A 17761-nucleotide genomic window follows, 5' to 3' on the forward strand; every position below is an offset into this window, starting at 1 on the left:
CACTGAGAGGGCTGTTTCTAAAGAGGCCAGCTGAGTAAAATCAATACACAGGGTAGGCACATGTAACGTAATACAAATCAACTAGTCAATTAGCACTGCTTAGCCAGTCCCCTGAATTAGATAACTAGAAAGGCTGACTGTGTAGGACCAGAAACACATTATATGCACTTGACACCCTAGGCAAGGGCATCACACGGGACTTACTTTGTTTGCATGCCAGGCCTGCAGCCACACTTGCTGCCCTGGAGGGAAATGAATCCTAGTCTTCTTTAGTCATGACTTAGGTGTTCTCCTGTCACAGGAAGCATATTAATATCTTGTTCATATTATCAGGAAAAACAGAAGCCTCATTCTACTCCCCCACTGCTGGAGAAGGCACCAGGGGTAACCAGCATCTGAGCAGGAGCAGTAGGGCTCCAGCAGGTACAGCACAGCCACCTGAACCATCGTATCAAGGAAGACCCCACCCTGGTACAGCAGAGCATAGCCATGCTAAGATCTCAGATTCCCTGGCTGTGGTAGTCTTCCCAAACTCCAGAGGCCTGGATTTAATAACAGCTGAAAGGGGGCATCTGTGCCTTTCCAGGAAAAGAATGTGCTTTCATGACGATGAACCTGGCCAGTTAGGGGGATGCTAGAAAATTATTAAAATAATCAAACACAGAGAATGCTCAGACAATACTTCCTGAAAGTTCCTTCCCTTTGTTTGGGGACTGTGGATCTTGCTCTTAGCACAGGCCCAATCATTATAATTGGCTAACTTTATTGTTTGGTTCCTGCTTTTTTAGCCAACTCACCAACATAATCCAACAAAGACTGCATGTTTTCATGGGCCCAGAACATCACTGGACGCTTCAAGTCCCCAGACTTGGGGGTTTTATATAACCTGGAAGCATCCTCAACTTGCCCACTCCTTTGGGACCAACCAGCAAATGAGGACTCCTCTACAGTATTTTTAATTGTACCCTACGAGAGTGGGGATATTTTGAATAAGAGACTCAGGTCAGAAGGAATTGAGTCAGGATGCAGTGAGCTGTAGCCACAGGCCAGAAGGAATTGCTTACCCCATAGTGACATTTCAATCCCACCTGAAGGAGCAATATGCCTGGGTAGTGAGCTAAACCCACTGTAAATACAGCTGTTATTTTCTGGTAAGCACACACACACACACACACACACACACACACAAACACACTGATACACACATATTCCTCAAGCTCTTCTAAATGTTCTCAATCTTCCACCTTTATGACATGGAAAGATTGGGCCCTACTCGATTCCTATAAAGCACCCTCACCCTGCTGACATCTGGCCTACCTCTTCTCTGCTTCACTCTTCCTACAGTGGGAATGTGCTCTCCTATCCTGTTCCCAGACAGACAAGGCCCATTGTGTGCATAAACACAACTCTCTCATCAAAGGGGGATAAGAGTTTACTCTGGAGACAACATGAGTGACCGTGGCCCAGGAACTCTCCTTTAGATATTACCCCAAACTCCATGTTCCAAGGTGGTAATGGAGTCTTTATAGTCACAGACCAAAGGAAGCCACACATGAAGACACTTTGCAAGGAGTTTGGTGGAAACAGCAGAGAGGCAGTTACAGCAAAATGGGTGCCTTTGTTACAGGGGTCAGATGGTCCCTGATGATGCTCTTAGCTTTTGGGTTTGTGGGATCTATCTGTCTGTTAATACCGTGCAAAGAAAGCTAGTCTTTCTGAGTTACCTCATGGTCACAGAGGTGAGAGGCAGAGATTAGCAATAAACAGATATTGAGAGGATTAGAAATGGGGGCTGGAGAGCTGGCTCACTTCCGGGAGACCCTCAGTCCAGGAGCTTTTTGTCCTCGATGTGCACCCGGGGTCGTACAAGGTGACATAGGTATTGTGTTCAGGGGAAACACTAATATTCAGAAGATAAAATAAGTTTTTAAAAAAGAGGGCTGTAGATGGCTCCAGAGTCACAGGTTTTCAAACCCTCTATGGTCACTGCTAATCAGTCCTATAGAAGTGTCTGTGAAAGTTGCTTCTTACTAGAAACTTTCTTTTTCACAAGGGTTGGAAAGGGCTGGCAATTACATGTCATCTTTTTGCACGCATTTTCCTTTTAGGCTGATTTGCACAGGGCAGTGAAACACCCGCTGTCATCCCAACTTTGGCAGAGAAAAATGTGTGAAGTTGCTGCAATGAAAAACGACACATGTCTTTAACGTCACACTCACTCTCCAAATTTGGAATTCCATTTCTCCAACAAGCAGATACTAAGAGCCTATAGGGTGACTAGGTCTAGGATGTATGAGGCAAGAAGTTGCTGGGCGTGCTGGGCAGAGCTGCTCAAAACCAATTGATTTCAGCCCCGCCCACACTGTAGTTTCTTCGTTGTCTTCAAATGCCCACTTTATTCATTTTAGTTCCTGTTCTTCGGCAAGAGCATAGATGGTGTAAAGCCTTTATGAGAATGTTAATTGCAGAGTGTACCACCTCAGACAGAGTGAGAAAAAAAAGTACGTAAGTAATGAATCGTGAACTAAATTAAAAGGAGAGAAGGGAGTTTCATCCGCTAGCGGACTGCCCGCCCCTGGGGTCACTAGAGGTCGGTAGGGACCAGGGGCCGGGAGGCGGTGGGGGGGGGCGGCGTAGGGAACTCTGCGGGTGCGGGGTGGTGGTGGTGGTGGAACCGCCCGGAGCAATTCTGTATAATTCTATTGCGTCGAATGTTATTTAAACCTGTTTGTGGAAGAGCAACCCACAGCACGCTTCTCAGGGATCAGGAATTTGAGCTCCACTAGCTTTGCCCTCAGATACAGGCAAGGAGCAGAGAGCCAGTGAGGTTAAATTTACTCTTGTCTCACTCTGCCGAATTAAAGGGACCATAGCCATGTGGTGTAGGAGTTTGGGTTGAACAACCTGCCCATCTGATTACATTTTCCCCCGCAGGCTCATCGATATTTGTAGCCACCAGACCTCGCGATTCACACTTGATTGTGATAACTCGGTCGCGGCAGGAAGAGATAAAAAGCTTTTCTGATTTTGTAAAGCAAAGGCGGTGTTGGGAATCCTGGAGGATTCCTGAGGGACTTTGGGCATGCTCAGGCACATCACTGCCATCCAGTGCACCTCTAAAGTGCCCCTTCTCCACCCCACCCCCATCTTCCTTTCCCGACCCCCCCCCCCCATGGGCCTTTTCCCCCTGGCATCCCACCTGTCAGAGTTCTTCCCCTCTGGAGGGCACCGGAGTACTCCTGAGTGATTCCATGGCATCAGGGGACAGTCTAGGTCCCACTGTCCTATTGCTGTACCCCAGGTTTTTCAGGCGGGCGGGGACGTGACATTGACCCTGTCTGCAAATCCACCTACAGTTTTACTTTACAGTCAGAGATTGAAAAAGGACATTGGGAGGCTTCTATTTTAAAACTGTATCCTCTCGTTTTGTAAAATGTTTTATGTTTCATTCTTTTAAAATCTCAGGAACCGGGTCCTTCCTCTGCCAGGGCAGCCACACTGAACCTGTCTCCTCCCGGGCTTTAATGTTTCTGGGTAGGAATAGAATATTTCCTCAAAAAACAGAGTTCCCCATTATTGTTAGCTCAGGGGTCTTGTGGCCATCTCAGGGGATGAGACCAAGTTCCCCTAGGTGCACAGTCCCCCTGCTGTGACGATGGGACACACTGATCTGGGGGGTGACAGACTGAAGGGGAAGGCCTTCTCACAGGCCTCCCTTGAGTCCCTGGGTCCTGTCCTGAGCCACCCACTGCACAGGTGAAGGGTCCCCTCCACACCCACCCAGGACCCTTTAAACAGACGGAAGAGCCCCTGCTTGGGATAGAGCAGCAGGTGTGGGTCTCTGCCTGCTGCCCCTCAGGTGCCACCACATCACATAATCCCGGGGTTAGCCAGAGCATGTGACTAATACCAAAACAGAAAGCTCCTGAACATGACTACTGTTTCTCAGGTAAGCCAAGTTCTCCGGAGAGATTAAGAGTTAGAGAAATACCGGGATGGCCGTAAGGGCCTGAGACTAGGCCAGAAAGTTGCTGAATTTCAAACATGGCAGCTTCTCCATCACATGACTCCCAGATCTGACCACATATGGCTGCTGAAGCCGAAGGTGGGAGGAGCTTTTTCTGGGGCCAGTGGAGGCCCCTACTGGTAAATCAGTCTGAACAGCTCCAGGCCAGAGGCAGACATGTTATTTGACAGGCACATTAAAATTAACTCATGCATTCATTGTTTGATCATGGTGAATATGTCAGGAACCCCAACTTTATTTTTAGAAACACTTTCACTGTGACCTATACTGATCCTACTGTATCCTTTAACACCAGATCTGACACACTTTATAGAAAGTATTGTCTCCTTATCTACCTCCTCCAAGAGATACTTGTGCTTGATTTTTTTTTTTTTTTTTTTTTTTTTTTTTTTTTTTTGTATATTGTAACAGGGTTCACATTAGCACACGGAACGCCCCTGCTTCTATCGGTGAATAAATGGGGAAAACTGGGACACATATTCCTGCTGGGGGCTGCAGGTGGGGGGGAGCATTCCACACCCCAGTCTCAATCTTCCCAATCCAGATGCTGCCCCCTCAGAGAGCCGATCCTCCTTGGGGCTGCTCAAGACCATTCCCACAGGGCACTTAAGACCTGGTCTCTCCCCTGCTTCCCTAGAGCCACCTGGGAGATTCTTTGGTGTTTTAAGATTAAACCTGGATTTATCAATTTGGGTCGAGAGGTTTATTGCATTGGTGGTGGAGGATATCCAATAATTGAGGATCCAAAACTTAACTACTCCCACATATAACAACATGGGTGGACCTGAGTGACATGTTCCGAGAAATTGGTCAGGCATTGTAAGCCTAACAGTGCTCGTTAGCCAGACAACTAGCTAAAATCAGACTGGATTTGGAAGGATCTTTTTTTTTTTTTTTTTTTGAAGCATAATTCAGAACTAGAAATCAAAAGAAATCCCATATTTTCAACATATGAAGGGTTTAGAAATCTCCTAAAATGTATTATGTATAAGTAATTGGAGGAGCTATGGGGAGGACCCAGGGGAAACCAGATTGCTCACATGCTGACAAGCTCTGGAGCTGTAATGAACACGTGTGAATAAAGAATGGGTCCAGAGTTTTCTGTGAACCCAAAATCTAAAGGCCCCAGTTTAGGGCTTAAAGTCTTCCAGTCTTACATATCCTTCTCCTCCGTTGTTAGCGGGACAGAGGGGAGTGAGAACCAGCAAAAGGCAATGGATAAACTCAGTGGAAACTTTGTAGAGTACATTTGGCATTCAGTGAAAGTAATTCATTTTGTATAGGGTTTTATGAATTTTGAAAACATCTAATCACGTATTCTTCATCAAGGCATGTAGAGGCTCAACCCTTAAGAACATGTATTGCTCTTGAATAAGATTGGGTTTGATTCCCAACACCCATATGGTAGCTCACACACACCCTTAACTCCAACTCCTGGGATCTAACACTGGTCCAGATTCCTCCCTAACAGTAGACATGCATGTAGTACACATATATACATGAATGCAGACAAAACACTCATACACAAAAACTAAATGTAGAACAATAGCTTATAAAGGGTCTGTAGACCCCCACCCCACCGCACCTTCCCATTCCCGGATGCACACATCCTGTACCTCTGTCCCCAGCCTTTACACACTTACTTTTCCAGAGTGCCATAAAATGGATCCCTGTAGCAGAGACTTCACATTTGACTTCTGTCACTTTGTCACGCCTTGCATACTGCTGCTCTTCAGGAATCGCAGTGTCTATTAATCCCATGTCAGACACACTGATGGCTTGATTCTAAGAGAGTGTGTATCCACAGCACCACTGACACAGGCACAATGCTCCAAATTCAGAAGTACGCTAGCACCTCAAATCAAATCTTAAACAAAGGAGAGAAGCTGGCGGAAACTTGTGGAGAAGGGACAGGAGGAAGTGAGTCATGGCAGTTGGTTTTGCTTCTTTCAAATAAGCCGGAAGGACATATTGGTCTGTGGCTCTCTGCCTGAGAGCTTGCTGAAGCTTGCTGATTAGTTTAGGGACTTTGGCCTAGAAAAGTTGCATGACAAACAGGGAAGTGCAGGTTTACAAATGTTCCACTTTTCACAGCGATCCACAAAGCTGTTAAAAATATGAATATAAAGGTTGCTTCTTCTTTTTTTCTTAAAATTTAAATGCAGTTTTCCTTTGCCGCTTGGGGATATGTGGGCACATCACCACGTATCCCCTGTACAAATAGCTGTACAGCTTCCTAGTGGCTGAGCAAGTTTGCCTGTCTAAAAGAAAGGCATTAGAGTCACATCAACACATAAATTCATCAACCCCTGCTACACAGACAGTGATTTTGCTCTTGAAGGTAAGATGACTTTTGCCTAAGCCAAGATCTCGCACCACATCCTTTTTTTACAGAATTAAACGGCTGAGCAATACTTAGCTTTGTGCTTAGGTCTACAGCTTCAGTCAGGCTTGAGTCTTGTCTCTTGCAGACAGACATCAGGTTACTTTAGGAGCACATACATACTAGAACCATGCCGGCCTTCCCTGTCTAAAAACTGTACATCTGTGTGAAATAACTTTGGACCATGTGTGTTTGATGTAATTTTTGGATTCTTGTTTTTTTTCCTTCTTCTTCTTCTCTGCGGTATAGTCCTAGTGTCTAATATCGTGGAATAAATACAGATCGGGAAAAACAGATAGGCTGATAGATATTATTTCAGGGAGAAATCACAACAGAGACAGAGGACTTCCAGCAGGTTCCTGTCCCAAGGAGGTCTCCAGATCTGTCTCCAACCAGGAAGCAAGAGAGAGCCTCTGGGGTCCCAGACCTCAGACCTAGTTCTCCAAGGTCAGGTCCAAACCTGGTTAGTGCAACAGGTGTGGTTGTTGCAACAGGTGTGGACCCAGTGAATGTCTCACAACAGTCTACTCCTGTGCTAGCATCAGGCCGTCTTTATTTCTGTTCCCATGAGTCTTGGGATTAGGCAGCATGCCCGCTGAATTCAACCTGTTCTTCTTTTGGATCCTTTTCTGACTATTCTACTTTCTCTACTTTCCATAGTACTTTTCATATAATTTGTTGCGGTGTTCTTGTTTTTGTTTTATTTTGGAAGGAAACCACTCCCAGCAAGTGAAACTCTTGCATGTATAAATTAGCTCAAGAATGTTGATGATATGTGAGTAACATTGAGTGTTCCAGTTCCTTATGTGTTTAGAACTGCCTTGTTTTCTTTCCTTCCTCCTCGTTAAAATTTTATGCATATTAGGTTTTTTTTTTTTTTTTTTTTTTTTTTTTGCGTGTATAAACATCTGCATCACGTGAATTCCTAGTGCCCACCAAGGTCAGGAAGGGCATCTGGTGTTTTTACCTAAGTTGTTGTATTACCTGTGAAGACTCAGGAGTCTGATATTGGGGTGATATCTGATAGATCACAGAGGCAGTAGAGGAAGAACCAGCTGACCTTCCCTTTTGTAGTTGGCTACCCATTATACAGGTCTCTCTCCATATATCCCATAACAGAAAGACCATGAAGTCTCTAAGTCCCTCTCTCCACTTCCTGTGTGTCTCTCTATCCATCTTCTTGTGTCCTTTGTACTCTCTATGGCTAATTCTTGACAATTAGTTCCTGGCTCTGCCCCTGATCCAAGGTTAATTTTGTTAGCACAGTCTTGGAGTTTCACAGTGCCATGAAATCTCCTGCAATATGCCTCAAATTTCCAAAAACTGGAATTGTATATGGTGGCAAGCTGCTGTGTGAGATCTGGAATGGAACCCAGGTCCTCTTGAAGAGTAGCAAGTGCTCTTAACCCCTGACCCAACTCTCCAGGCTTGCCATGGTTTCTTTGTAGTTTTACATGTAGTTTTTGTTATGCTGATTATGAACTTTTTCTTTCATTTGTCTCTTAAATTTTTATTAGTATAAATAGTGCTGTCCTAGACAATAATTTCCATTTGCCTGAAAAATGCAACAAACTTTACCATGCTGTCATCATATCCTGCAGCTTTGGGAACGCCTTTCTTTCTCTCTTTCTTTCTTTCTTTCTTTCTTTCTTTCTTTCTTTCTTTCTTTCTTCCTTTCTTCCTTCCTTTCTTTCTTTTTTCTTTTTTTTGTACATCCAGTAGTCTTTTGTAGATTTGTTCGATATTTTATGCAGATAGGACCACATAATCTGTGAAGAGAAACGCTTTCATCTGTTTTCAAGAAGTATAAATTCATTGTCTTTTTTAAGGAACTTATTGGTATGTATACGGCTGTTTTGCCTGCATGTTTGCTCATCATATGAGTGCCTGATGCCTAAAGATGGGTCCCTTGGAACTGGAGTTGGGAACATTGTAAGCTCTCTGTGGGTGCGAGGAATTGACCCTGTGTCCTGTGGAAGAGCAGTAAGTGCTCTTCCCTGATGAGCCATTGTCCAGCCTTGTGACTATTCCTTAGCCCTGGCTGGCCCTCCTGTGCAAAGTCGCCCTGGAGTAGTGTGCAGACATTCTACTCCTGCCCCGGAATCTGGGAAAGCATTCTTAACTGCGGCCTTGGGAATGAAGCAGACGGCAGCTGGACTTACTGTTTTGATTTTTAGTGGATAATTTTGTAGGAGTGGCATAGTTCTTTTATTCTTAACTTTCGAACAGTTTTGCTGTGTATTGATTGATATTTCTATTTTTCCACTTTTCTTACTTGTTAATCGGTCTAGTTTATTTTATTCCCTTAGTGTTTCCAGTGCCCCTTCTAACCAGAAGCGTTTTTATGGAGAGCAATGCAGTAACCTGCTGGTGTTGCTTCCACTGTGATGCTCACTGCTTCTATTTGTTGCTCTTTCATGATTCACCCTTAGTTTACTTTATCTTCCGTAAGAAGTTCTCTCAGGTCTTCTCATAAATAACATACAAGAGAATACATATGGGACTAGAAAAGAGCGTCGGTGCTGGTGGTTAGACATGAATCCTTGCTGGTGCCCACAGCTGGGGACTGCTGGGGAGAGGCTGTGCTCTTGCTTCTTTGCAGATACCCTGCTGCTCTTGAACATTATCCCACTGAGCACACCAGGGAAGTTCGGCTACCTGCGTGTCCAAGCACAGACTCATCATTCTGAGACACGGAGAGGGCGAGTGGAATAAACAGACCCGATTTTGTGGTTGGGTGGACCAGAAACTTAACAGTGAAGGGCTGCAGGAGGCTCGGGACTGTGGGAAGCAACTCAAAGCCCTGAACTTTGAGTTTGATCTAGTCTTCACGTCCATTCTCAACCGGTCCATTCACACAGCCTGGCTGATCCTGGAAGAGCTGGGGCAGGAATGGGTCCCCGTGGAGAGCTCCTGGTGTCTCAATGAGCATCAGTATGGAGCCTTGATTGGCCTCAACAGGGAGAAAATGGCCCTGAATCATGGTGAAGAGCAGGAAGGCTCTGGAGGAGAAGCTACAATGTGACCCCGCCTCCCATTGAGGAGTCCCATCCCTACTTCCATGAGATCTATGATGAGGGAGGGTATAGAGTGTGCGACGTAGCCCTGGATCAACTGCCATGTTCAGAAAGCTTGAAGGATGTCCTGGAAAGGCTTCTTCCGTCCAGGAAGGAAAGGATTGCTCCCGAAATACTAAAGGACAAAACCATTCTGATATCTGCTCACGGGAACAGCAGTGGAGCCCTCCTGAAACATCTAGAACGTACCTGCTCTCTGTCCTGCTCTAGAGCTTGCTACGTGTTCTAGTTCCTCTAGAAATTGAGAGCACTCTCCTCATCTATGCCCCTTGTCACCTCATATTTTAGAAGCCACTGTCCTATTACCTAAATCTCCTATAGATTTTGGTGATCATCGTGGCTGAGGCAGAGGTTTTCAGATATCAGTCAGCGTGCAACAGTCATGTGGGGAGTCCAGAGTGACGGATTGTGGGGTTGCACCCTGGGAGTTTCAGAATCAAGAGGTACAGTTAAGACCTGGTGTTTGTTTTAGCAGCTACTGGTGACAGCTTCTGTTTTTGGGGCCTCTGCGCTTGGAAGAGCTCTGATCTGAAGCATCACATGGCTTCTGCTGTAAAATGAAAAGAGGCTAAGATTTGAAAATAAATTTATTTGAGTCTTTTAAGAAAAAAAAAAAAAAGAAAACATATAGAAGGGACAAACTTGTACATGCCTGCCTTGTCCTTCTTGAATAATTGATTCAAGGAAAACCACATGTTCATTTTATGTTTTAATGTATTATAATATCATAGTATCTAATATTCATTGTCATCTATCCTTGTTTATTTTGTTTCAGTATAGTATACTATTATATTATCTTCAGTGTTTATTTCCATGTCTATATCATGTTTTCTTATGTTACATTATTAATACATTATTATACTCTGTTTATGTTATATTTATGTTTTTCCCTTGATGTAAATGGTTTATATATGTATATGTGTTTGTATGTATGTATAGACTTATCAATTTAAAGAACGAAGTTCTCTAAGGTGACACTTAGAAAAAAATTAGGAACGCAGATTTAGTTAATAGTGAAACACCATGCGTTCATTTCTCACCACTCTTACACACCTTACCCAAATAGGAGAACATAGTCTCATGTATACAGAACAAACAGACTTTCCTTCCTCCTCACTATAAGGGTTCAGTAACCACACCTTAGATCCAACTTCTTGTTTTCTAGCCTTGAGTGTCAAGAGTAGCCACACCTCAGGTCAGGTCTGTTGTTATTTACATAAGACAGCCAAACACCCTACTGTATAGCCACACTTTTGATCTTCAGGTCTTATAAGTTAACGAGGACAGATTTGAACTCTCTGCCCTTGAGCCAAGATGGAGTGCAGACATCTTTATGTGCACTGACAAAATGTGGTTTTGCTACAGGACAGATGGTGGCTGTGTCTGTCTTAGGTTATCTTCTTCCACGTTCCAGTCTTATCCATCGTCAGAACACACATTTCATCATGTGTGACCTGTCTTAAGTTGTCTGGAGGCAAAAAGACCTACCTGGCCATGACTACCAGCCTCTGTGATGAACATTAGGGGATAGTTCATAGTTTGATGCCACGAACTGAGTGGCCAACTTTTCATGAAAAGTTTACAGGCAAGCTTGATAATGCATATGCTTTTGTGACTACAGCATCTCCTGCAAAAGGAGAGGCTGAATCAAAATGAAATGGTATTTTAAAATTCGTCTGGGATGTCCCCAGTGGCTTTACCTATACCCAAATGTAAATCGGCCTATTCAGTTACATTGTATCTGAAGGTTCATAAGCATCATGTCTAGTTGCTGACAGAGTGAGCTCTGACTGTTTCATCCATAAACAGTTATCTAGTATAGCAAAGGTTGTACATTAATGATTCCAGTATGAGTATTAACAACTGACACCGAGTTGACTAAATTACAGTTCTCAAAATTTCAGTCAAAGGACACTAAAATGTCCTCATGGTAAATGAAATATGAATAACTCCACAATTCTGAACTTATTTTTTTCCCTCTCTAATGTCCAATGTACTATTTAATGCTTGTGCTTTCCAAAGATAAGTTTGAGATACCGCGGTCCTTGAGTACAAAATATGAACTGCAAATCAAATTTGGCATTCCTATATTCATATTTAACAGGTAAGAAGCTCCAAGGACAGTGTCTCAGAATGGTCTCCCCTGAGTCTCCTGCTAAGCTTTACTGCTGCTATGCAGTGATCGCGGTCCTCACTGTAGCTGTCATTGTCCTTTCTGTTGCTCTGTCGTTGTCAGGTGAGTGACTCGTTCTCCAGAGTCTGTGGTATTCAGTTCACATTCCCATTGTTAGTGAATACTTGTTGATGACTGTGAGCCAGGCACTGTGGGAAGGGCTCTGGAGAAAGCACAGCAGAAACTCCTGTCCTTAGGGTCTAGCAGGAGGATGCAGGGGAGGGATAGCGCAGGCTGTGCTGTGCACAGGAGTCCAGGCTCAGCATCCCTGGGAAGATGGCACTCAGCAACCTCTAGACTGAGGTGCAGGAGACATAAGTCCACCTTCGGGAACTCTTCTAGGCAGGGAACAAGAGGAGTAAAACCCAAAGGAGGATCCTCAAGGAGGCTGCTGCAGCTGAGGGGTGAGGGCAGTGAGGAGAGAGAGGGTCGGGGAAGGCAGCGATGCTCCACACCCCGACTCACGGTTTCAGTTAACATCCTCAACTGTGGCCAGAGAATATTAAACAGCATGTTCCAGAAATCTATTATTCCTGAGCTATCATATCAACTTTAACGACATCATGTCCATGTCTAAACATGGACACACATTTGCCAACAAGAGGTAGTCAGTGTAACCTAAACTATTATGTAGTTCTGAAAAGAGTCAGATAAGAAAGAAGAGCTAGTTAACTTCAGTGCTCATTGCTTGTTTTCTTTTCGTTTAAGCTTGTGGTTACTGGGTATAAGAACTGGGAATAGCTACAACAAATTTCCCTCCATTTCAAACAAGTGTGTGTTAGTATTTCATTTCTAGTATACAATATTACTTATCAAATAATTTATTTCTAGGCTAGTAGCCCTTCAAAAGAGCCATGCATTCATTCTTATTTGTGAAAGGAAAAAAAAAAAAGGCAAATTTATAAAAGAAAATTGTCTGTATTTTTCTACGTGGTAGTTTGAAACGTTGCTGCATCCAGTGTCTTACACACACACACACAGAATCTTTTTATCATGATAGATTCATGAATGAACACATCACACAGGTCCATTAACATAGCCACTCCAACATGTGTCAAGGCCCAAACTCTATCTCCTTGAACTTCCACACAGAATAGCCTTTCTGAAGCTATGGAGCTTTGGTTATGGTTTTAGACCTTGATCGTCAGTCACATTATTTTGTAGTTATCCACCACCAAATAAAAGCAAAACTGGCAGAGTTGAAACCACAAAAAACTATTCCCTTTACAACCTGTTTCTTGGCTCATGGGCCGATGGCTGCACCCTGTCCTTCCTTGTCCCCGAATAACCCTCCTCATTGTTCTACTTTCTATGTTACCATGCCCACACCACACGCACAGCGATTTTCACCGTACATTACAGGCTATAAGCATGCAAGGGAGAATGTAATATTATACATTATACTTTCAGATTCCCCATATTACTGCAAGTTTCGTGATTTTTTTTTTTTTTTAATGTCTGAGTCATTTACGCACCAAAGTTTCATCATCTGTTCATCAGTTGAGGGGCTTCTAGGTCAGGCCAGTTTTGTTACCATTGTAAATGGGACAGCAATACGTGTGGCTGTGCCAGTGTCTTTGTGTTATGATGTACGGCCCAAGAATGGCACAGTTGGGCCATAAAAGTTCTATTTTTAAGTTTAAAAAAAGGTTCCATATTGGATGTATCAGTTTATGCTCCCACCAGCAACAAATATGTGTCCCTATTTCTTCACAGAGTTCTGATATCTGTTGTGAGATTTCTCGATAATTGCCATTCTGACAGCGATGATGTACAGATTTGGATAAATGGGGCGAGGGTAAAATATAGGTTATATATTTTATTCTGGGAAAAGTCACAGGAGAAACCAGACACACACAAGTTCCCGCCCCAAGGACCCATAGCCAGGCTGCTGTCCGTGACTCAACTGGAATGGAGAGAGACCTAACCTGTCCAGGACCCAAGACCAAATTACACAGGCTCAGTTGCACACCTGTGGCCACGCCCATATGGGCGTGGTCGGTGCCACAGGTGGGGCTGGGTGGATGTCTCCCTCTCCATGACTGCCTGTAACAAGAGCCAGTGTATTTTCACATGGTTTTGATGTATATGTGACATAATGACAGGAAGGCCTCACCCATGTTTTGGTATCTAAAACCTATTTTGACCATGTCATGTTTTGCATGCTGGTATTTATCCATAGTGAAATTCAGAGAAATAAGGAGTTTTCTTTATTTTGTTATTTTAAATGCAGGAAATATCTGTGCTTTTTGTCCAAGACACTGGATTGGAGTTGGAGGTAAATGTTTTTATTTTTCTGAAAAAATGGCAAACTGGACATCCAGCCAGACCTCCTGCATGGCACAAGGAGCCCAGCTAGCTCAATTTGACGACCTAGAGCAGCTGGTAAGAAAGGGCGAGGGATTAGTTTGTTGTTTTGTCTGTTGAATATTTACTGTCTTGAGGTAGGAGGTTAAATATGAAGCATGAGAAAGGATCCCACCCTAGGCACGCAGGGGACGTGGGGCACATGTTAGTCTGTGCTAATTGTGATGGCAGTAGCTCTGAGGCATCCCTAAGACATTCTCTCCTGTAATGCTAATAGGCAACCTGTGTGACCAGGCATATATTTGACTGAAAAGAATGATTGTCATGTTGCGTCTTTGTCTGAGCTGGCAGGTGTTGCATACTTGAGGCGACAACTGTTAACAACTGCACATCCAGGCTTAACCAGGGACTTTGTAAGTTGCAGAATGACGGGTGGTTGTCAGTGTACTGTGCATCCACCAAGAACTGAAGGTTATTTAGGTTCCAAAGTCAATGACATTCAGTTCTAACCTGCTGCCATGCACAGAGGAGGCTGCAGGGCAGAGAGACTCAAGGGTCATCGGAAGCAGAGAGACACACGTATTTGCCTTCTGTGTTCTATGACAGAATTTTCTGAAGAGATTCAAGGGGGATTCTGACTGCTGGATCGGCCTCCACAGAGAGTCATCAGGACACCCTTGGATGTGGACAGACAACACTGACTATAACAACTTGTATGTTTTCAGAACACCTTTCCTTCTATTGTGATCATGTGCTGTGACGTGTTGAGAGTTGTGGCTGTGAGAGATGAAAGGCAGTGTCATGTGAAGTGAACTGTGGCGGTGAGATATCATCGCAGGAAGGAATGCTGCGGCAGATTCTGCAGAAATTTTGTTTGTTTTTCCTTCAGGACTTCCATCCGAGGGGAAGGAGAATGTGCCTATCTGATTATCAAGGGGATCAGCAGTGGCAGGAACTATACACATCGGAATTGGATTTGTAGCAAGCCCTACAGTTATGCCAGCATCTTCACAGCTTGTGCCAAAGCAGTCATAAGAGGCCTGTAACATGTTATGTACAGTTACAGCCTCGTTTCTTATCATTTTTATTAATAAAATTTATTTAAATTAGAAACAGTCTTATTTTCCATATCAACCCCAGTTCCCTCTCCCTCCCATCCTTCCGTGCCCCCCATGCATCCCCCCCATCCCATCCCCCGTCCACTCCCGGGAGGGTGAAGTCTTCCATGAGGGATCATTAAAGTGTGTCAAGTCATTTGGCTTAGGGCCTAGTGTAGCGCCTGCTCTGCGATCTGTTCCGAATCGGGCCAAGGCCAAGAGATTGAAATAAAGAGACGAGACAGGGGTCATTCGTTTAATGGCTGAATGCCATTTATGAGGGGATGGAACAGGCTTAAATACTGACTTGTAGCACAGTGGAAAATAACATGATTTTTAGGCTTAGCTCCTCCCTACAAGGTGTGTGTTATCATGAGGTGTGTGTTATCAAAACGGGAAGAGTACCAATAACAGCTTTGAGGCAAGGAGTCTGTCCAACTGGTTCAGGCTTACTCAAGGAGCCTTGGGGATCCATGCAGGGCCCTACAGCCTAGGTCTGTCTGGTGTCTCTAGGCTGAAGAAGTATCCCTCCACAGTGAATGGGCTCCTGAAGTGCCTTTGTGCACTAGTGATGGGAGATGTCATTCTGGAAATATGTTTCTCTTATTGGTTCATGAATAAAGCCCTGTTGGCCAATAGCAGAGCAAGGTAGGCAGAACTAGAAGACAAGGAAGATTTGCAGACAGGTAGTAGGAGATTCAAACTGTAGGACCAAGAGAGAACAAGTCTGGATGCTCTTTCCGGTAAGATAAGACCAGGTGAAAATTCTTAGATTAATAAAAATGGGTTAATATTTAAGGCAGATGTAGCCAATAAGAAATGGCAGTAACAGGCCAATAGCTGTATGTCTATACTGTGTCTCTGTGTGCCATTTGGTGCTGGCATGGTTCTGGGACCTGTCTGGGGGGGAAAACCTGCTCGTAACACACTAGGGATACATCCTGGTTCCACTTACAGAGGTCCCGTAGACTGCGGAGTCCTCCTAGCTGGCACCCACGTTCAGAGGGCCAGGTTTGGTCCTATGTTGGTTCCCCAGCTGTCAGACTGGGGTCCATGAGGTCCCACTTGCTTAGGTCACCTGTTTCTGTGGGTTTTACAGCTTGGTCTTGACCCCTTTGTTCATTATTCATCCCTCTCTGAAACTGGATTCCAGGAGTTTGACTCAGTGCTTAGCTGTGAATCTCTGCTTCTGATTCCTTCATCTACTGGATGAAAGTTCTATGATGGCATTTAAGGTAGTCATCATGCTCATTATAGAGAAGAGCATTTAAGGTAGCCTTTCCACTATTGTTTAGATTCTTAGTTGGGGTCATCTGTGCAGACCTCTATGTACTTCCCTAGTGCCAGATTTCTGTTTAAACTTAGGATGGCTCCCTCTACTGATGTGTCTCTTTTCTTGCTCTCCTCTCCTCATCTCCCCATTGAATCTTCAGGATCCCACATGCCCTCTTCCTCTTCTTCCTCCTCCCCCTCCCCCTTACTCCATGCTCCCAATTGGTTTAGGGGCTCTTGTCCCTTCCCCCTTCACCAGGGACTTTGAATGTCTCTCTTAAGGTCCCTGTTTTATGGCCTCTCTGGAGGCATGAATTGTAGTCTGCTAAACCTTTGTTCTATTTCCAATATCTGTGTATGAATGAGAACATACCATGTTTGTATTTCTGTGACTGGATTACCTCACTTAGGATGGTTTCTTCTAGTTCCATTCATTTACCTGCCAATTTCAAGATTCCATTGTTTTTTTTTCCCGATGAGCAGTATTCCATTGTGTAAATATACCAAATTTTCTGTATCCATTCTTCGGCTGAGGGGCATCTAGGTTGCTTCCAGGATCTGTTACAAATAATGTCCTTGTTGTACAAATGTGTACCCTTTGTTGTATGCGCTTAAAAGTTGAATTGCTGCATCTTGAGGTAGACGGTTCCCATTTTCCTGAGGAACCCCATACTGATTTCCAAAGTGGCTGTAAAAGCTTGCACTCCAACTGGCAATGGAGGAACGTTCCTCTTTCTCCATATCCTCTCCAGCATAAAGTGTTTCTGGTGTTCTTTCATTTTAGCCATTACGATGATGTATGATGGTATCTGACAGATGTTTTGATTTGAATTTGTGTGATGGTTAAGGATGTTGAGAAATTTCAATTTCTTAATCGTGTTTCGACCATTTTAGATTCCTCTATTGAGAATTCTCTGTTTAGTTATGCACCTCACATATTTATTTTTATTTTTTATTTTATTTATTTATTTATTTTGGTGGTTAGCTTTTTCAGTTCTTTGTATATTTTGGAGATCAGCCCCCGGTCAGATGTGGGGTAGGTGAAGATCTTTTCCCATTCTGTGGGGGGGGCATTTTGTCTTGTTGACTGTGCTTTTTGCCTTACTGAAGTTTTTCAGTTTCATGAGCTCCCATTTATTAATTGTCAATCTCAGTGTCTGTTCTAGTGGCATCATGTTCACGAAGTGGTCTCCTGTGCCAACTCATTCTAGGGTACCTCCCATTTTCTCTTCTGAGAGGTTCTGTGTGGCTGGATTCATGTTGAAGTCTTTGGTCCGTTTGGACTTCAGTTTTGTACATGGAGATAGATATGGATGTATCTGTAATCTTCTACATTTTCCAATCCAGTTATGGCAGCACCATTTGTTGAAGATGGTCTCTATTTCCCATTGTGTAGTTTTAGCTTCTTTGTCAAAATCAGGTGTT

At 43.9% G+C, this 17761-nt stretch overlaps 1 protein-coding gene across 1 annotated transcript; it reads left to right on the forward strand.

The window, feature by feature from the left end:
* Positions 1-2422: 2422 nt before the first annotated feature.
* Positions 2423-15074, forward strand: LOC127213026 (C-type lectin domain family 2 member H). The gene is made up of 5 exons (XM_051173258.1): positions 2423-2501; positions 11592-11723; positions 13894-14045; positions 14574-14680; positions 14857-15074. The coding sequence occupies exons 1-5, from the start codon at positions 2450-2452 to the stop codon at positions 15011-15013; spliced, it is 600 nt and encodes a 199-aa protein (XP_051029215.1). The 5' UTR covers positions 2423-2449; the 3' UTR covers positions 15014-15074.
* Positions 15075-17761: the final 2687 nt, after the last annotated feature.

Source organism: Phodopus roborovskii, unplaced genomic scaffold, assembly GCF_943737965.1.
Source record: "Phodopus roborovskii unplaced genomic scaffold, PHOROB, whole genome shotgun sequence".
Classification (NCBI taxonomy): domain Eukaryota; kingdom Metazoa; phylum Chordata; class Mammalia; order Rodentia; family Cricetidae; genus Phodopus; species Phodopus roborovskii.